This window comes from Pogonomyrmex barbatus, unplaced genomic scaffold (assembly GCF_055798465.1).
Source record: "Pogonomyrmex barbatus isolate J1 unplaced genomic scaffold, ASM5579846v1 scaffold24, whole genome shotgun sequence".
Lineage (NCBI taxonomy): Eukaryota > Metazoa > Arthropoda > Insecta > Hymenoptera > Formicidae > Pogonomyrmex > Pogonomyrmex barbatus.
Window position 1 is genome coordinate 332,272 of NW_028297121.1, and position 22,191 is coordinate 354,462.

At 30.0% G+C, this 22,191-nt stretch overlaps 1 protein-coding gene across 3 annotated transcripts in view; it reads right to left on the minus strand.

Annotated features, from left to right (window-relative positions):
• Nucleotides 1-1,517: 1,517 nt before the first annotated feature.
• Ack (activated Cdc42 kinase) overlaps nucleotides 1,518-22,191 on the minus strand; it is an 83,135-nt gene continuing 62,461 nt past the window's right edge. Inside the window, exons 4-5 of one of the 3 annotated variants that reach the window (XM_089078594.1) lie at nucleotides 2,157-2,797; nucleotides 1,518-1,856 (exon numbers count right to left, since the gene is read on the minus strand). In XM_089078594.1, coding sequence (XP_088934720.1) covers nucleotides 1,757-1,856; nucleotides 2,157-2,797 — 741 coding nt within the window. In that variant the 3' untranslated portion in view covers nucleotides 1,518-1,756. Of the gene's footprint in view, nucleotides 1,857-2,156; nucleotides 2,798-15,464; nucleotides 15,742-22,191 lie in introns of those variants that run through there. The other 2 variants (XR_016139658.1, XM_089078595.1) reach the window with 2 other exon arrangements.

Consider the following 22,191-nt stretch of genomic DNA (forward strand, 5'->3'; position numbering starts at 1 on the left):
TCTAAAAAATTAGAAGGGAAATGATTAGTCTTATTCTGAGGTTTTTTTTTGTTAAACAGTAAATACAAATGTATGTGTATGTACAGAAATAGCATACAGTGGCTGCGAAATTCTGCTTCCGAAATTCACACCAGTACTGAAAATCTATAATATACGTGACCTTAACTATATATTTTTAGTACTGACAGCTAATATCGGAACGTAGCTAGTGAAAGTTCATAATTATTCAGTAAATAAATTGTTCGCAGCAAGCTAATATATCAATACCAAATGAAATAAAAAATTGTTAGTAAGAATTGTTAACAATTATATGCGCTCCTCAATTAAGTAGGACTTATTAATATAATCTGACAACAGATTTGCGGTAGAAATCTAGTAGAAATCTGCTTTTAATTTTGCTTAATTTTTGGGACTAAATTAAGTCAAACTTTATAGCAAATATTTTAAAATCTGCTTGATTTCGGCTGTCAATCTACCATGATATTTGATAAACTTACAATATTTCTAACAGTATTCTATTAAGTATTGTATATGTCATATCTTGAATCTATAATTTTTTAACAGATATTTCATATTTTCATATAAAATGTGAAATATTCTATAAAACATTTATTTTTTGGTAACTTTATTTTAATATTTTCACAAAAAGAAAATAGAATTAAAAAAATTGACTGTTATAATAAAAATATATAATTGTGATTACAAAAATACAAATCACTTTCTTAATCATTTCGTTATGATGAGATCAGATGAAAAACATTATTGCTGTACAAAATAATTATATATATAAATTGCAAGTAAGTTGTATATGCTATGTTATGTATAAATTTAAACTTGTTACTTTGCAATAGTATGATAAACCGACATCCAATAACTTGATTTATATCTAAATAAACACAGTTATCTTGTAATAGTTTAATCCTTCTTTATTTGCATATAGCGAGACTTATTGATTATGAACTTATATTCGTTTACTATAGTAATCGTACTTATAATAATCGTATGTAGTGAAATTGTTAAATACACGCATCCGTCTTTTTGTATTGCATGTATATCCTTTCATAATTTTTTAATTTACCTATTTCGAAACGATTAACGTTTATAAATAATAAAAATAATTTAAAAAATATTTAAAAGTTACATATTGCGCTATTATTGTTTAATATCTTATTTTGATCTTAAAGAAGAATTCTGAGTATTATACATAAACAGCTAATAGTTATTTTGTTCCATATTCAAATAATTAAAATAAGATCAAAGAATATTTTCCTGTCTGCATATAATTAAATATACTTATTAACTCAAAGTTTCCTTTTAACTTACTTCATTCTAAAATTCATATTCATTCTAAAATTAAATGCAATTTCTTATCATAAAAATCCTATAAATTGTTATTAATAATATTATAATCATAAATCCAGAAGAATCAATAACATATCACAGTTTCGGATTCATATTCTTTTGAAAGTAATCTTAAAAGTAATGTCATTGGCGGAATCTCATCAATATTCTCTTAATTATGCAAGATAACGATTTTTATTTCGTTTCAATAATTGATATTTGCTAGTTTGTCACAAAATGTTATAAATCAAAATAATCAAAAAACATTCATTTCACAAAATCTCTAATCGATTTTTGCTTTTCGAACAAAATGATTTGTCCTTGTTCTTCTTTTTATAAATAAATATATATACATATAAGTATATAAAATTACAGTTTTGTCACAGAAAATGAAGATAATAACAGCGATTTTTTCTCATCTAGCTTGATCAAGTAACAATGAAGCTGCCATTTCTACATCATATTTAACCTGTTTCAAGGCATTTTCACATTGCTGTTTAGTAGCTAATCCCAATCTGAAATTGCAATAAAATCTGATTTATAAACTTCTTCAATTAACAAAGGTCTATATGAAAAAAGAAAAATTAGAATTATTAATTATTAATTTTTATAAGATAACTTATTCCAAAACAAAGATTTATTTTATATCTTTATTATATTTATTTTATATCTTTTTCTACTTCTTAAGAGCAAGAAAATTATTACATTGAATACAAAAATAGATAAACTTTTTTTTATTATATTATTGCAAATAATTAGCATAATCATATCGTTGCAAAGGTAAATTAATTTGCAAAAAATCTCAAGATACATGCCTCATGAGACTCTCGAGCTTAGTCTGTCTGTCTTTCAAAATTTGTTTAGCAGCTTGATTTGTGTTCCAACCGGTTGCCTGCAGCGCAGTTAGTACCTCTTGCTGTGATGTGTCTATAGTTTCTTTCTGCACTTTCATGATTTTGCTTGCTCTAAACTCATCATTCAATGACATCACTAATTGTTGAGATGCTACAGTTAGTGGTACACTAGTATCAACTGGATGCTGATTGACCTGTAACAGATTTATCTCGGAAGCAGCCAAATCATTTGGTGTAACTGATAAATTGTTAGTCGATGCAGAAGCTTCAGCTTGCAACAAATTGGAAGATCCACTCAGATTGCATTTGGTTGAGGAATGACTTTGTGCATAACCATTCGAGCCAGGTTTAAGTAAACACCAAGTTGATGATAAAGGAGTAGAAGAAAAATTATAAATTGGCAATTTCAGATAAGAATTGAAGTCATAAACATGTCTCTGAACAAACTGATGTTGTTGACTTCCAGCTATTTCTTGACTATAGCTTTGGCTCGGTTCATTACTCAAATTATTGGAATAATAATTTCGGAGAATATTTTGCCGAACGGTTTTGTTATAGAGTGTATTAAATTCACTCTGAGATAGTTGTTCTAAATTAGGTACCTGCAAAATGATTAAAATTATAAGATGTATTGACTGTTCAGTTTCTAGGTCTAGATCTCAAAGTTTATTAAACATAAAATTAGTAAATGTGTATGTACACATTATTTTTACGTTATTACAATTTATTATATTGTTATGCCCGCGCGAGTCTTCCGCGGCCGAGCAAAATCGAACCGCCGTTTAGAGAAAAAGCGAAATACTCTCCGGAGCAACAATTGCGTTGTTGAGGATGTTTTTCGTGGTATCTCAAGACGAACGGACGTGTGTTCGTTATATTTTGATTGTTCTGGCTTTAATAAAGTTCTTGTGTTTCTTAAATGTTAATTATTTCGAGTGCGGCTTCCTCGTGGATTACGCGAATGTGTGAAAACGCGAAAGTGTGCGCGAGTTGTGAAAATGTCCGTCGCGGGCGTAACAATATTTTATATACAGGGTGTTTCATTTTAAGTGATATGGTCGATTATCTCGTAAATCGATGATTTTATTGAAAAATTTTTTGAAAGTTGCATGGCTTAAAGAGGGACACATGATAGAAATGTGGATCTTGAGTGTCCTTGTCAAAATCAGATCAAGGTCATTAATGGTTTTTTTTAAATGGAAACCCCTATTTTTTATTACATATTCTTGTAGTTTATTTCGAGAGCTTTCCATAACACTATAATAAAGTTACTTTTCGTTAAGTGCTTGTTAAGTTATAAGACCGATCACTGATCCGGCCAACTAAGGGAACTAAGGGCTAAGGCCAATACCGCTGGCGTTATCCATATACGCGCATGCGTATATGGATAACGCCAGCGATATTGTAACTTTCAAGCTCCATAACTCGGAAAGTATTCTCGTATAACTCGAAAAGTATATATATATAATGAAACGTAATTTTATTATATTGTTTTTATTATTTTTATTTTTATTATAGTGTTTTGGAAAGTTCTCGAGATAAGCTACAAGAATATGTAATAAACAATTAAGGAGTTTCCATTTAAAAAAAACATTAATAACCTTGACCTGATTTTGACAAGGTCACTCAGGTCAAGTCCACATTTCCATCATGTGTCGCCCTTCAAGCCATGCAATTTTCGTTCGAAAAATTTTTCAATAAAATCATCGATTCGCGAGATAATCGATCATATTATTTAAAATGAAACACTCTGTATATTACGGTAAATATACTTATTGCTCAATGTATACATACATAATTAATTTGATAAATTAATAAATAATGAAATTTAAACTTTTACTAGCAGAAATGTGCATTTAGTAAAAATAAAAGACAATTTTATATTTTAATACTTTTGCCAAAATCTTAAATGCATACATTGACTAATAAATATACATTTATAATAAATATAACATAAATAAATATACAAATTTACTAAATAATAATTTACTAATAAATATACAAATTTTACGCTTTCATAGATCAAAAGAAAAAGAAATGCATAGAAATAAATGCTATTTCTGTCCTTTATATTTTTTTATGTTTAAGGATCACTCCTACATGCTCCTATGCTTTCTCTATATTAATCGACTTATTTTATTCTGTACATAAAAGTATTAAAGTTATAAAAAATTAATAGTTTATAAAATATTTTATATTTTATGTCAAAATAAAGTCAGAATAAAGTATAAATATCTCTTTAACTATTCACCTTTTCATGATTAATTGTATCTTAAAATTTTCATGTTCAGAATTACAGGAAGTACATAATAAAAAATATAATTTTATTTAAAAAAAATAGTAAAAAATATCGACAGTGGCTTTATTTGCCATTCTGAATAAATCAATAAGAATTATGTGACCTTTTTGAAACTCTATAATTTTTGTCTGAACCATTTTTTTTATCAATTACTTCATTTTCAAATTTGTTGTCACATTCCTATTTCTATTAAAACAGAATACTTTGTATAAGAATATTTTTCTCAAAATATTATTTTTTAAAATATCAATCTTAATGTCATTTTTTTTAACAGAAATATATATTTTTGTGTTAGAAGTCAATAGTAGATTAGAAATTGTATTCATTTGTATCATCAAAAAGGCACGCCATCTGTAAGTTTATGTTACAAGTTTTTTTTACGAACTGCTATGCCTTTGCTTTTGAGTTTTCTTTCACTTTTTATATATCTCTCTCTTAAGTTCTGATTGTAAGAAAATAAATGCTGAAATAATATTCTGATATTATACTAAATCAATCTCGAGAACATCAGGTTATGAGCTCAGTGCATTATAAAGTCGAGGGTATCTAAAAGGAAAAAGACCTCGAGATTCTTTTTGAGATAAATATTAAGGAGGTAAATATTGAGGTTAGTTTGACTCGATACACACCGATAAAGATGGAAAATCTTAGTCAAAACGGTAATCAAGTTTACTGGAGAAAACTGGACCACATAGAAATTCCAGATTGTTGTAATTTTCAAAGTGAAGAATGTATATGACATTGTGATCGGAATGAGGAAACGGCCTTTAACAGCGGCCGACGAGTGAGATAAACTCGACGTAAATGCTCAGGAAATAATTGTCACAAGGATGGAAAAAAGTCCGCTGGTACATCTGTTGTCATGTAAAACATCTCACGAGATGTGGGAAAAATTGCTCTCTGTGTATGAAAAGAAATTCAAGATCAATATTCATCTGTTACAACAGAACTGTTTCTCATTAGAAACCAAAGGAGAAAGTATCTTATTATATATCATTTCATTTCCCGATTTGAAGAGATACGAAGCCAACTAAGACAAATGGGAGAAGATATGTCGGAGAGTGTGGTCATCACAAAAATTAATGTCGCTCCCCAACAAGCTCAAACATTTCATACCAGCATGGGAATCTACTGCAGCTGAATCGCAAACACTTCAAGAATTTACGTAAGATTATTAATCGAAGAAGAAAGATTAATGATTAAGATTAAAAATTTGAGTGAACCTATAACGGCACTGATGAGTAACGTAAAAAATAGAAAGAGAAGACAAAGTCAGACAGAACATAAGATAATAAAATTTCGTGTGTAACAAAGGTGGACAGTTAGCAAAAAACTGTTTTTTCAGAACTAAAGATCAGAAGCATAGGATAGAGCAGAGAACTTGTTTCTGGTGCAAGAAGCCCGGACATGTAATGGCAGACTGTAAGTACAAAAATTCAAAACCTAAAAAAGGGAAAAAGAAATCCAAAGAAGAAACGGATGGAAATTTTATTGGTAAAGTATAACTTGCATTAAATTGGTATGTGGACGATGGAAAAGAAAAATCGTCTATGGAAAGACAATCATTCAAGTGAATCTGACTGGTGTATGGACAGCAGTGCGAGTAAACATATGTGCAACAACATGTATCTTTTCAAATACTACAGTGAGACAACAAATAAACATAAAGTAAGGATAGACGACAAGATCTTTCTTAAAATAGATGGCATCGGCACAGTAAAAGTAGACGCTTAGATTGGACATAAATGGATCAAAACAAGAATATCCAAAGTATTGTATGTACCAGATTTAAAAATTAATTTATTCTTATTCGGTTGCGCTTTAAACAAGGATTATAAAATGCACTCGGATAAATCAAAATGTGTGCTAGTTGATAAAAACGGAAAAGTATGCGCTAATGGGATGCTAAAAGTAAAGAAGGGATTTTTGTTGGATACAACGAAAATATTAAAGGCTACAGAATTTATTTTTCGCAAGGTAGAAAGATTGAAGTTTTAAAGGATATCATTTTCTTATCAGATGAAAACAGAATCAAATGAAAACTTAATACTATTACTATGTCAGATGAGGAAATAGAAAGCGAAGACATCGAATCAAAGAATAACTCGGAAGAAGAAGATGAAGGAACAAATAATAGGGAACTGAAGGACGAAAGAAGTTCTAATGAGGATTCGGCTTCATGCAAAGAAAAAGAGGACTCGACTCCTGGATATAAACGGGACAGAAATAAACTAAAAATGCCTTCGACATATAAGGATTGAGTTCAACTATATGTTACTGATTAGAAGACGAACCACAATCATACAATGAAGCTATGTCGAGTCAAGAATCGAAGATGTGGAAAAGGCGATGAAAATTGAAATAGAAGCGTTAGAAGAAAACAATACTTGGACAATAGTAGAGAAGTCAAACAATTGTGAGATCATTGATAGTAAGTGGGTATTTAAAAAGAAAAGAAACGAGAAAGGAGAAATTGTAAAATATAAAGCTAGATTAGTAACGAGAGATTTTAAACAAAAAAATATATGTATAATGTTCTGATATCTACAGTAGCAAAATTACGAACAGAGTATTTCTTGCAATTTGTAATTACTTACATATAGTTCTACAAATGGACGTGTGCAATGCTTTCTTGTATGATATGATAGAAAATGATATATACCTGTCATTGCCTCGAGGCTTTAACTTAAAAGATAACGAAGTATGTAAACTTAAGAAAACCTTGGCTTAAGAGAAGCATCAATATTGGTTGGAATAATAGATTCTACGAAGTAATAGTTGAACAGGGTTTTGACAGATCAGAATATGATTATTATCTCTACGTAAAAAAATGGAATTAGGCAAGATTTTTGTACTCCTATATATAGACGACTTATTAGCAGGAACAGATAAACGAGATGTCTTAAAAATTAAGAATGTCTTAAATAGTAAATTTAAAATGAAAGATTTTGATAATATGATGCATTTTCTGGGTATCGTCATTGAGCAAAATATTGAGAAGAGTGAAATCATTTTGAATCAGTCTAAATATTTAAAAAATATTTTGGTTAAATATAACATGGAACAATGTAATCCGATATCAACACCAATAGAAAAAACAAAACTTTTAAAAGAGAGAAGTTGGAATCGGAGGAGCTAGAACATCGGTGTAGGAAGCTAATTGATTCTTTAATGTATGTAACTAGACCAAATATTTGCAATCTGATAGATATTTTGAGTAGATATTGTCTTGCGCAAGTGCAGAGTTATGGAAGGCATTAAAACATTCTACGATACATTAGAGGCACTATAAATTTAAATTTAGTTTTTAAGATAAATAAAGCTAAAGAAGACGAGTGTATCGTAGAGTTCGTCGACGCTGATTGGGCCAGTGACATATTGGACCATCGATCGACAGCTGGTTATATCTTTAGAATGTTTAATTGTTCTGTTTCATGAGTTAGGAAACTATCAACAGTAGCACTATCGCCTCTACCGAGGCGGAATATATAACTATGAGTCTAGCGAGCGAAGCATGTTGATTTTATACAGAGATTTTAATATTCAAGAAAATTATGTTTGTGTTAAACTGTATGAAGACAATCAATCCGCAATTCGAGTAAGCAAAAACTTGGAATTTCATAAATGCCTAAAACATGTGAGTATAAACTACCATTTTATAAAAGAAAAGATTAAAGAGAAAATAATAACAGTTACATACATAAATACAAACGAACAGGTGGCAGATATACTAACTAAGCCCTTGAGAAAGAGTCAGTTTCTTAAATTAAGAGAAATGATTTAGTTAAGTTAAGCATGATTTAATTAAGTTTATTATAAGTGAAAAAGAATTTATCTGTTCGATTATTTTAAAGGAAAAGGAAAATATCTGTTCAATTATTTTAAAGATTTGTTTTCAAAGTTAATCGTATGTATATAATCTACTATTCAGAAGGGTGTATTAGAAGTGAATAGTAGATTAGAAACTGCTTGTATCATCAAAAAAGCTATTTGCAAGTTAATGTTACAAGCTTTTTTTTATGAACGCGCTATGTCTCTACTTTTGAGTTTTCCTTCACCTTTTATATATCTCTCTCTTAAGTTCTGATTGTAAAAAAATAAATGCTAAAATAATATTCTGAGTTATACTAAATCAATCCCGAGGACATCATTTTGAAATATTATAGCTATCAAAAAAAGAAATTTTAATCACGTAATATATTGAGACTTAACAGATGATCCACATATAACGGAAAATTATTCTAAAGATATAATATATTTTGCAATATGTATGTATTTTATTCTCTAATACAACCTGAACAAATATCAAATTAATCGTTAATTATTATCATGTTATGCACGAATTATGTAATGTAAGAATTCTAATATACACGTTAATTTTTAAATTTTTCTAATCAAGTTTTCGATGGAATGTTGTATATTATTTAAAGTTTCGCGATTAAAATAATATATAGTAAAACAATACAAAATTATCATTTCATAAAAAGACAAAAAAATGACATAGGCGCGTCCCATATTGTCTTGAATGAAACTAAAACTATTTCTAACATATTGTTTAATTTTATTTTTTCTAAAAAAGTGTTGATATCAGAAAATTAAATGAATTTAAATTAAATTTATTTTGTTATCAAAATAAATTTAATTAAATTTAATTTAATATTATATTAAATAAAATTAAACAAAATCATATTTTGTTATCAAAATTACCATCTATTAAAATAGTTTATATTAACATATAAAATTAAATTTCTAAAAAATTATGTGTGATATTTTGGAATGTTTCTATAAAAAACTCTTAAAGATAAGAATAACAAAATTCTATTAAAACAATTTAATAGAAAGAAATTTAAAAGGAAATAATTTTTCGAAATCTCGAAAAGAAGAAAAGGAAAAGGGATATGAGCGGAAGGACTTTAAAAAGGGACGCAGATTTGCAGGAGGAAAGGAAAGGGATTTTTTCGGAAGGGATAAGAAATTTATAAAACAAAAAAACTTTTCAAAATTTGCAAGTAGAAAAGAGTGTTGACAATGCGGGGCCAAGGGACATTTCCGGTCAGAGTGCCCTTCACTTTCTAATTCGAAACAGAGAAACTCGGATTAGCCGAGCTTGGTGGGGAAAATTCATTGAGCTCAGCTGAAAAAGAAAGACATTTTTCTTTGCGGAACTTGGGGGGGGAATTCAAGTGATTTTTTTTCGGGGTTCTATTGATGGGCAATCGTGTATTTTTAAGATTGATACGGGTTCTGAAGTCTCAATTTTTAATAGCAATTTTGTTAAATCAGATCGACAACGGCTTTGAGTTGGAAGTAGGAAATTGAAATATCCCACAGGTGAAATAGTTCCCATTGACTTTAAAGTTGTCGTTGGAGTAAAGCTTGGTAAATATTCATTAGATTTTCCCTTATACGTAGCAAAAATTAGTGATGAATGCATCTTAGAGGCGAATTTTTTCTCCAAGGTTGGACAAAATAAAGTCTTTGATTTAATTTTTGATAAGGTATAAGAAGGAAAAAATTTTTCTTGTTCGCGACTAAGCGATCCCATTAATAAAGTCCCGGACTTCTTGTTGGAATTCTTTGAGAGGAATTTTGAAAAGCTGGATATTTCGCAAAAAACATGTTTTGCTGAATTCATTATTGAATTTCAGGATGTCTTTTTTGAAAATATTGTTGCAGGAAATTGCTCAATAATTAAACATCCTATTACGATTGGGAAATCTAACTCTATTAAACAGGTTCCTAGGCGAATTCCTTTGCAAATGCGTGATAAGGTGAAAAAGATTCTTGAAGAGATGAAGCAACAGGGCAGTGTTGTGGCCGAGCGGTAGTCCGCTTACTTTTGGTCCCCGAGTAATGTTAAGAAGATCGTTCCTTGCCAACACGCCGTTGTTTATGAACTATTTTATATATTGATTATATATTGATTTATTGATTAGAGGGATTCGTATGGGACGGTTTTGTGACGCGCGAGTAGATTGCAAGCGCGAAATTGTATCACGAACAGTGTAATTAATCGTGCTCATTAAAGTTCCTTCTTTACAAACGGCCTCTATTTATTTACGCGTGTTACGTGGGAGAGTGTTGTGCGAGTGACCGCCGCGAAAGCACAACAATATAATAATAATTTGTTATGTAATAATAATCATATTCAATAGTCTGTTCAATTATCGCATAATTTTTATTTATAGAATAGGGAATGCATTAAAACATGGTAATTGAAGATTGGCCCTCTGAAACTCCTAATCTTAATTATCTCAAATACAAACTGTGGGATTTTCTGGAAAAAACTTGCAAGAAAAGACGTGCCAATTTGAAGTTTTATAAGCGAAATACTGGAAAATCCGCTGCATAAACAGTGAATAATTTGATTTCCGAATAACCGAAGTGTTTACATCTCTGTATCCAAAATTAAGATAGCTTGAATAAATTATATATAGTTAGAAAACTCTTTTTATATAAATTTTAAATGTGTTTATATACAAACTAGATTGTGTTGCCTATTTTATTTATTATAGGCATGCGGAATATGACAGAATTTATGGGCAAGACTATGTATAATTATACTTAATCAAAATATATTTCGAATTTAAAATACATTTTTATTTAGATAATAATTTTTGTTATCATATGTATATATTGATAAATCTTTGTTTTAATAAAATATGTATCCTATCTGTTGTATCTGTCATCATATGTATCTGTTTTAATAAAATAAATATATTCTATTATTACATCTCGGGTTCCGTTTTCGATTGTGTTAGCCAACAGTTGAAAAATTTTATAAGAGTGAAGCGTTTGGATGACGGAGTGAGGGAAAGAGTAGATGAGTGGTCAAAAAGAGAGGAAGAATGAAAGGAAGGACAAGGGATTGAAAGGAAGGGCGAAGGGGAGGAGAGGTGGAAAGGGGACTGGGAAAGGACAGAGGGAATTAAGAGATTGCTTAATTCGTCTATTTTACTGACTGAATATATATTTAGTATTTTTTAATTTTCTTTGCATAGATTAAAAAATCCTTTTACAAAATGAGAGAAAATATCCAATTAAGTATGGAAAGATATTAAATGATATGAAAAACAAAAAAAATTTATATTACAGTTTTTTGTTATTGTCTAGGTTATTTATTCACTCTACAAATAATACCAACTATTGAATTTGAAACTTACCTACCCATATTTCTACAATATTTAAGAAATTTTGAGAGCTTCAAAATATGATTTGAAAGCTTATAGGAGAAATAAATGGAAAAATACGAAAATATGCGAACTTTAGGAGGTTAGGTTCATATGTGTACAAAAATATATGTATGTATGTATACATAAATGTATCTATATATATTTAAATGTACATATGTGTGAACGTTTTCGTTAGAATTCGTCAGTCCAGCATCCTCTTGGTATTGGTTTTATGCTTCGGTTTTAATCTTAAAAATTGGAAATGAAGAATGTCATAAGATCATTTACGCTTCCTTATTCTTAACCATGATCTTAATCTTAGTTCCAGAAAGTTCCCATCTTTTAACTTAGTCTTAATTCCTTAAGAAAAAGACGCATGCGCGATAAAAAAAAGCGTGTAGGAAGAAAAAATGTCAGATGCAGATTTGATTGAATGTGATTAACAGTTTGATGTGAAATAAGAAAAATCCAAATTACAAAAATAAATTAAGAAAAGAAATGACCGTTTTCATGTCTTTTTCGATTCATTGGCTGAACAGCATATCTCCGCTTTCCTTCTTTTTTGCTTTTGAAGTAATAAATGTGCTACACAAGCAATTGATAATAAAAGTAATGCTCCAAACATTATTATTTTAACGATTCATTTTGCTTGCATTTATCTCATTGTCATTTGATAATTACATCTGCAATTTCCTTGTCAATTGGTCATCACATGCAATTCGTGATTATGTTTTCTTACGTACGTGTATGCGTAGCCTGAATTTTCAAGAAAGCATAAACAGTCCTTAAGATTAAGTCAGGACTAAGATTAAGACTAAGACTGAAGCATAAACCAGCTTTTAAGATTAGAAGTTAAAACAGCTGAGAAGCGGTACAGAGGAGAAACGGGCATAGAGTAGATAATGGGCACGTGATAGAGAGACGCGGTAGTGAGAGTGGAGACGGTGACGCTGGGGTAAGCGGTGGCATAGAATAGGTAATGAACAGAGTGAGAAGAGAGCGTTATGATAATACAGGGGAAAGTATAAAGGAGCAGGTTAAAAAGAAGAGAGAACTATTCTATTAGGAGAAGAATCGGTAGACGAGAAAGGAGAGGAGGAAATAAGTAAGAAAAGTAAAATGACGCTGAGATCGCTGCAGAGAGCGGTGGAGAAGGAGGGAACGATAAGAATGCTGAAGAAAATGACGGAAGAGATGAGAGAAAGATTGAGAGGGGTAAGACAGGAGATAAATAAGGTAGCAGAGAAACAGAAAGAAGTAATGAAGATAGAGATGGAAAAGATGAGAAATGAATTAAGGATGAGAGAAAAGAAATGGAAGAAGGAAAGAAAAGAAATGAAAGAAAGAATCGAAAAGATAGAAAAAAAACTGGAGAAGATGGAATTAGGAAGTAAGATTTGGGAGAGAATAAGAGGATGATGGAAGGTGTAGAAGTGGGAAAAGAAACAGTATTTGAGTGGCATTTTTGACCGCTAGAGTACATGTATATTCGATACTTGCGGTCAACTTCGAGCAATAAAAATACATATAAGAAGGGAGGGTGTGCGTCACGGCGGGGCCCGACCACGAACCAGTCGTGAAAACTCGTAATTATTTTGCGAAAAAATACCACCTCAGCCAGGAATCGAACCTGGATCTCCTGCTTACCGGGCAGGCATCTTATCCTTTCGACTACCGAGGCATGTGATGATATTTATCGCAAATAACGTGTTTAGAATAACACGTCAACAATACAATGATACATATATATATATATATATATATTACAATATACATATATACATGTATTCTTTCGAATCCCCACGACCGGTACTCCAGAGAGATGATGGTCCTATTCTCTCGATGGATGCAGGTCGGACTGCAGCGGCGACACCCTCCAACGCCATTGGCAAATATACAAATAATCCTCCTGGAGCACGACAGGAGAGATTGCATCAAGCATGGCTCGAGCCCCCTTCGGAGTTGTGGCCGCAAAATTGATGGAGTTACGGTTTCAACTCGTTCCGCATTTCCCCTTATTCTTCAAATTTTTTTGACTCCTTCGAACTATTACTTATTCCCCAATGAAGAAATGGCTATCGAGAAGGAGATTTCATTCAAACGAGGAGGTGATTGCAGAAACGAATGCTTATTTTGCACAATCATATTATTCGGAAGGGATCAACAAACTGGAGGTTGGACAAAGTGTATAAGTGTCCCAAAAGGAGACTACGTTGAAAAATAAAAAAGGTTTATAAAAATTAAGTAACTTTCATTTTTGCACTTTTTGGACTTTTCGAATCGATACCACTCTCGTATAGAGATAGAAGAGTGGAAGGAAAGGGTAAGAAAACTGAAAAAAAAAATGGGAGGTGAAAGAGAGGGGAAAACATTATAGTAAAACGATTAAAAGAGGGCGAGGGGGAGGGAGAAATCGTGGAAGAGCTACTGAGAAAAATAGGAAGGGACATGAAAATGGAAGAAATAAGGAGAATAGAGCTGGGTAGGAGAGAGAAAGGAGACATGGTAATAGTGAGAATAAGAGACAAGATATGAAAAGAAAGATATTGGCAAATAAATGAAAATTGGAAGGGGAAAGACATGGATAGAAGAAGAGCTGACATGGGAGGAGAAAAGGATCAAATGGAAGATTAAGCAGGTAGCGTTGAGAGAAAGAGGGCAAAAAAGAGAAGGGTACGGATAAGGAAGAAGGGAGTGTGGATGGAAGAGATATGATGGGAGATGGGACAAAGATAATGAAAAGTTAAGGGATGGCAGAGAATAGTTTTAACTGAAATTTAAACTAAGATGTAGTATATAAAGTTATGTAGGCTTATGTATGGTTATGGTTATGTATGGTTATGTTATAGAATGATTGTAATCCCAACAATAAAGTTATTTATCTATTACTCACATCTCTAAAACTTTTTAGAGAATCATATTCCAGAGTAACATGTTAGGAAATTTACTTTCATAATCATGTTACTAGTGTATTATATTAGATATAATACACTAGTCAACAAAATTAAGTATAAATAAAATTATAATTATATATAATTATATTATTAAAATTAAAAATTATATAATAAAATTATATTAAATTATTATTATTATTAATATTTAGCATAACTTTAAATAAGCAGAATTCTGCGAAAAATTGTCGTATTTGAAAGTCTTTTTTTACATACTTAAAGATAAAGTCTGTACTTTAAAGAACATTAGTTGTTGTTTGAATCTTTCTTTCGTTCATTCCTCCTTCTAAAAAGTAAGAAGGAGTTTTGTCTCTCAACAAATTGTATGATTTGACATATTGTACAGAGTAAAAAAAATTTTTTTCGCAAATATTGTAACCATCATAAAATTTGTACTTTTTCCTATAAATTAAGAAAAAAAAAGTTCGTACAATTTTTTTTTGTTGAGTGTCAGCGTGTCTAAGTAACTTATGCATTTTTACAATTATCACCAGTATTACATGATGCGTACCACGGGGCTGCAGATCGGATGCAATGCGAATTATCTTAATTTTGTTGATCAGTTTTAACATTTTATATATATATTCATTATCATATTATTTATTATATATCATGATTCGATAAAGCGCTTTAAACAATGTTTTAGAAATAGTTGATCAAATTTTAAAAACATATTCCACTCATTGTACAGATGAAAAAAAGTCATATAAATATGGGTTTGGAAACGCTTTCTTTCCTAATTATAAACATTTCTTATTTACATTGTATGTATTTACGTCGGACGACATGCTTCGCTTCGACGTTTCATGAATTATATTTCTATTTACCTTCTAAAGTAAACAAAAAGTTATTAGGTCTATACGGAATTGGAACCAGCCTTTATTTAAGCATTTAAAGATAATATTCATCAACATGACAGCTTATTCTAACATCGAATTGGCAGATATCCACTACATGTATGGACAAGTTAATGGAAACTGTAGAGAAGCTCAACGTCTCTATCAACAAATGTTTCTTCAAAGACGATGTCCTACTAAAAATACCTTTAGTACGGTCCATCGTCGACTTGGGAAAACAGGATTTTTCTTACCCAATACAGTTAATCAAGGACGAAACAGAAACACCTGCAATGGAAGAGCAAGTGATTAGACGAGTCACAGAAAATCCAAGACATAGCACAAGACAGATCGCATTAGAAATGCACCCGTATGGAAAGGAACTATTGAGAACTATTGAGAAATATAACTATTCAGAACTATTCAGAAAACTATTGAAATTTTGTATAGTATTATGGGACATTACTATTGGAAACATGAATAGTTTACTATTGGAAACATGAATAGTTTACTATTGGACGAATAGTTACTATAAGCATTTATTATTCATTATTATTAGAATTATAAGTAGTTTACTATTGGAACGAATAGTAACTGTAGGCGTTTACTATTCATTACTATTAAAATCGTAAATAGTTTACTATTGGATCGAATAGTAATTATAAGGATTTACTATTCTTTATTAGTAATGAATAGTTTGCTATTCTATTGGAACAAATAACTATAAGTTACTAATTCGCGATTTTCATGAAAAATCGTGGAAATCAGATATTAGTATTGAATGATATGCCAGTTACTTTAGTAATACGCGGATATCCTGATTGGTAAAAATCTGATTATTATATTTTTTAAAATAATGTTATGATGTATGTACAGGATATCTTATTTTAAATGACAAATTGAGATTTTTCGAAAATTATTGAAGAAAAACGGAAAAACGATATATGAAATAAAAGATATATGTTTTGAAGGGAGACAAATAATGGTAAAATTAATTTTCGAAAAAAATCAATACATGATTTCTCCGATTATTTTACATATAAAAGTATTAAGCTAAAATTGTCAAAAAAATAATAACTTTACACTTTACTCTTGCACACTTCAACATAAAATATAAAATATCTTATAAACTATTCAATCTTTGCTATTATATCTTAATACTTTTATGCATACAATAAGATAAATAAATTAGTACATGGAAAACATATAGTTGTTTTTAAAAAAAAATTATACAATTCGTAATATGCAATTACGTTTTTTTAAAAAGCAACAACGTTTTCCTTACACCCCCGCATGGAAAGGAACTATTGAAAACCTTTGAGAACTATTCAGATTTCTATAGTTACCATTCAGTTTTTATAGTAACTTGAGTAGTAACTATTGGCGATTACATGCATGAATAGCTATTCAATTACTATTCACCTAGTCGCCAATAGTTACTTTTCAAAACTATTCACCAATAGTCGCAGTTACCATTCAATTACTATTCATGTAATCGCCAATAGTTACTACTTAAGTTACAAAGTTACTACAAAAATTGAATGGTAACTATAGAAATTTGAATAGTTCTCAATAGTTCTCAATGTTCCATACAGACAAAACCTTCTTCCATAGCTATGTGGAGGATATTAAACAAAACTGTTTTGTATTACATACAATGAGTTACAAGCTCTTTTACCAACATTATCCATCAGTAATTTTTGCCCAGTGATATGTTGCAACAGTGTATGTTTGAGAATGGGCTAGGGTGATAAAATGGGACTATGAGTGACGTTTTGAGTAGGGTTATGCAATGATTAATTTATTCCTTTATTGAAAGTATCATAGATCGCCAGTCTTGAGAATTACAATATTATAAGAGGACTTGAGAGCACGCCACGAGCTGAACACTAAACGAGCAGAAACAGTTAAAGTTTATGAGAAGTCCGAAACCGATGAGCCGAATTCCGCGGTTCTTGGAGAGATTATATTAATGCTCTCCAAGTGAGCAAGCCCAATGATCGGAGAAATGAGAAAGAATTCACTGACCGGGCACGTGAACGCCACATGATGAACACGCCTTGATGATGTAGTTTTGAGATGATCCGGCAGCACTCCTTATCACTTCACTTCACTGAACCTTCTAATGAGCGAGTCCTTGAGATTAGAGCTGTCCTTTTATAATTTTATTAACGAGCAACTCATGAGAGCGAAGATCTACTCAGAGCGATATGCGATGCGCAATGACCGAAACGAGAGTTGAAGAATGAGAGCGCAATAGAGAAGAAGGCCGACAGCGCGCTCAGACAGCCTATTTCGAACGATCATGAATGCATGCGTCCGTGAAATGCTGTCATCTGAGAGACACCTGCATGCGACTTTCAATGATAAGATAGGCTCATTTTCGAACAGTGTACTTTTACAAATTTTGAAGTGTCGATATTTTTCACAGACGAAACAAATTTTTCGCAGAATGCTATAATAAATTATCATAATAATAATCTATGGTTATACAAAAATCCGCATAGTATTATTGAATCTCAGTATTAGCATAAGTTTTTGTACAATGTATGGGTTAGTATTATTGAAGATTTCCTTCTTGGACGGATTTTTCTCCCACTTACACTTAATGGTAATATCTACAAACAATTTTTGGAAATGCAACTCCCTATATTATTAGAATATATTCCACTACTAGATATGCAATCAAATATGGTTCATGCATGATGGAGCTCCAGCACATTTCAGCCGCACTGCTTAAGAGTTCCTGAATAATAATTATATCAATAAAGATTGATATATAGAGGAGGTTGCTTGGCCTCCATGTTCTGTCGATTTAAATCCTTTGGATTTTTATTTATGAAGACATCTTAAGATTCTCGTGTATGATATTCCTGTTGCTATTGTTGTGGAAGTACTCTGAAATCGTATTATTGCTGCATATGAAAAAATACGAAATACTCCGGGATTTTTGAACGTCTTTGACACTCCATGCGACGTCGATGCGAAGCATGCATCAATGCGGAAAGAAATCATTTCCAGCTATTTCTGTAACGAAAATATAGATATAAATAAATAAATGTTTATAACTTGAAAAAGAAGCGTTTCCAAATCCATGTTTATATGACATTTTTCCTTATAATAAGTGGAATATGCTCTTAAAGTTTAATCAACTATTTCCGAAACACTCTATATATGTAGAAGAAATAATATAAAAAAGGAATAACTGTAGAAATATAAAAAATTGTATTCAGTAGAATTCAGAGATTGTTATCATAGCAAAGCTGTTGTGATTATGTAGATTGAGTGTCACGATTCGTAAATAAAGGATCTCGAGTTTGAATCTCAGTCACTTCGTTAATTTTTCCAAATTTTCTATAATTTGGGGGCTCATCTGGGATGGATGGTTCCTACATGACTCGCATGACAGCGTTCCGATAATAAGACACGAAATATAAACGTTGATTTGATCAATAAAATGTATTTAAATATTGCAACTAACTACTACTCTACGGTCAAAATTAAGTGAAGGATATTTTATAAAAATATTCATGCCTTTATTTGTAACTTCTTTTTAATTGTTTAAAGTATTTCGTACATTATTTGATATATCATCAACAATATTTGAATACTATTTAACAAACAGGTTATTATTATTATTATTATTAAAGCTTATTTCAATAATTATTGCTGCACTATTATACTGACGGACTGTGTTGTATTTGCCTTTAACACTGTTCCGCGCAACCAATACGATGAGATGAATACGTATGAAGCATATATATTTAAATACAGAGGTATTTCTCGTTCATTTTTCAAAAATGCGTTTTTGGAAAATGATTTTCTTATAAAATTTTTGTTCTTATAAAAACTTAAAAATTTTTGAAAATTAAAGGTGGGAATGAAGATACTAAAAAAATAAAAAATATAACATTTTTGAAAAATACAAATACACCGTTGTAAAGTGCACTGGCAATCATAAAACTTTTGTTTAAACCTTTTTTTCATATCTTTGACAGTTTGGATAATATTCATTCAGGAAGAAAAAATCCAATTTTTTTCAAGGGATGATTTCATTAACGTGCAAGAACGCAAATATAAAAAAATATATATCTCTTATTTTTGTCTATATTTTAATATATTCATTAAAATCGGAGGAGAACGATTGATTGTGAGTGTCACGATTCGTACACAAAGAATCCAAAATTTCAATCTCAATTGGTTCATTAATTTTTTCAAATTTTCTACATAATTAATATTTGGGTCAAAATTAACGATGAGCAAATTAAGAAAAGACAATGGCCTTTTAGTCTACTAAAATCTTTAATAAAAAATATATTTTAATATTTTTTAAATATTAAAAATTTAATAATATATCTTAATATAATAAATTTAATAATATAAGTTTAAAATTTAATAATATATCTTAATAATCTTTTTACATATCTTAATAATATTTTTATTTATATTTAATTCTTTATTAAAAATATGTAATTTATTAATATCAAATGTATTGACATTTAATCATCTAATGACTTGATAAATAATATTTCATATTCTCTGTTATTATGTAGCAAGTAAATCTAAAGTAAACTGCTATTAATTTAGTCTTACCATTCTTAATATCAAAGATAGAACTGAACTCCATTTAATTCTATATAATTCACTTTTTCTAATTTTTAATGATAAATAAAATGAATAATATTAACATATTGTTATATACAATTGTTATAAAATTGCACTTATTTACTTTTACGTGCTATGTTAAATATAACAAGAGGTATAAAATAATGGTTTATTTAAATAATATACAAAAATATATATTATCGATTAATAAATGTGAGAATGGTAATAAGTAGGTAAATGAAGTAAATCGAATAAAATGAGATAGAATAGAGATGCCAGGATCAAGATGTGGTATATTGTTACGATAGTGAAGAAGATGAAGTAGATGGTATTCCGCGGTTACAAGAAAGGAACTATGTACACTAGCGGCCAAAAATGCCTTCCCCCTTAAGTTAATAGCGTTTCAGGCAGAATATACCCAGTTATATCGCATCTAGCTATTCATACATCATGTTAAGTTTGACGTTGCCTAGTGTTGCCGCTTGTCAAAAGGTATAGAGGGTCAGAGAGTATATTTTGTCTGAAACGCTACTAACTTAAAGGAGAAGGCATTTTTGACCGCTAGAGTACATGTATATTCGATACTTGCGGTCAACTTCGAGCAATAAAAATACATATAAGAAGGGAGGATGTGCGTCACGACGGGGCCCGACCACGAACCAGTCGTGAAAACTCGTAATTATTTTGCGAAAAAATACCTCAGTCAGGAATCGAACCTGGATCTCCTGCTTATCGGGCAGGCATCTTATCCTTTCGATTACCGAGGCATGTGATGATATTTATCGCAATAATGTGTTTAGAACAACAAGTCAACAATACAATGATATACACACATATATACATATATTACAATATACATATATATATGTATATTTTCTCGAATCCTCACAATCGGTACTCCAGAGAGACGATGGTCCTATTCTCTCCATTGTCTCTTTCTATAGTTTTCTTTTTATTCAGCTACATTGAAAAAAAAGAGGCAAGAGATTGTCTGTGCTGGCGTAGATACCAATTTGTAGATTTCAATTTCTCAATATTCTTATAAGAATGCTTATACCTGATGGATCATCTAAAGATCAACATATTACATGATTAAATTTTTTCTTTAATAATATTATGATAACAAAAATATAATATTACAAAAATATAATATTACAACATAATATTACACAAATATAATATTACAAAACTGTTTACAAAATTGTCGATAAACTTGATATTGTAAAAAATATCTTATGAAAAAAATGTTTGTCACTATATTATTTACTCATACGTGCAGAAATGCAACAGAAGAGGACGGATATATGTAATACTACTATATGGCTAGTGGAGCAATTTTCCTATAAGCGGGAATAAACCCAATACTGAAGGATAAAAAATGGACAGCTATGGCTCTATAGAAAAGAGTGAGAGCAGTGTTCAATAATTGTTAATGCGCAAGCGTGACGACAAAATAAACAGATCTTTTTTTTTATTAAAAGAACTAAGGTTCGATTGCACCAACGTTATTTTGAATTTTAAGTAGTATTTAATATATAATATGTCATGTATATTATATATTAAATCTCGCTTAAAACCCAAATAATATTGGTGCAACTGAGCCTAAGTAATTGATAATTAATAAGAAAATTTATAAGAAAAATAAATATGGAAAATGCCTATAATTTCATTTCATTTTTTACTTACTAATAATAATAAAATAAAATAATAATAAATAATAATAAAATTCAAAATAATAATTCAATTTCTTTTTTTTATTTACAAAGATGACAATGTTCAAATATACAAAGTTACTGATTTTTATTTTCATATAATATTTTGTTTTAATAAAATCAGTGAGATAATGATATATTTAAATATTCGATTATTTTCAAAAGCAAAACAAATGTCACGAAATTAACTTAGTGTATTTATTTCGTAAATATACGCTTTTTTGTGATATTTGTTTTGCTTCTGAAAATAATTGAATATTTAAATATATCGTTATCTCACTGATTTTATTAAAACAAAATATTATATGAATAAATATAATGATGAGCTTACAAAATTTATAGGCTAGCGATTGAACTTTTGAATAGTCTTCAATATAGCGTCAGGTTCATTCGTATTGGCTTAGACATAGTGGAAGGAGAA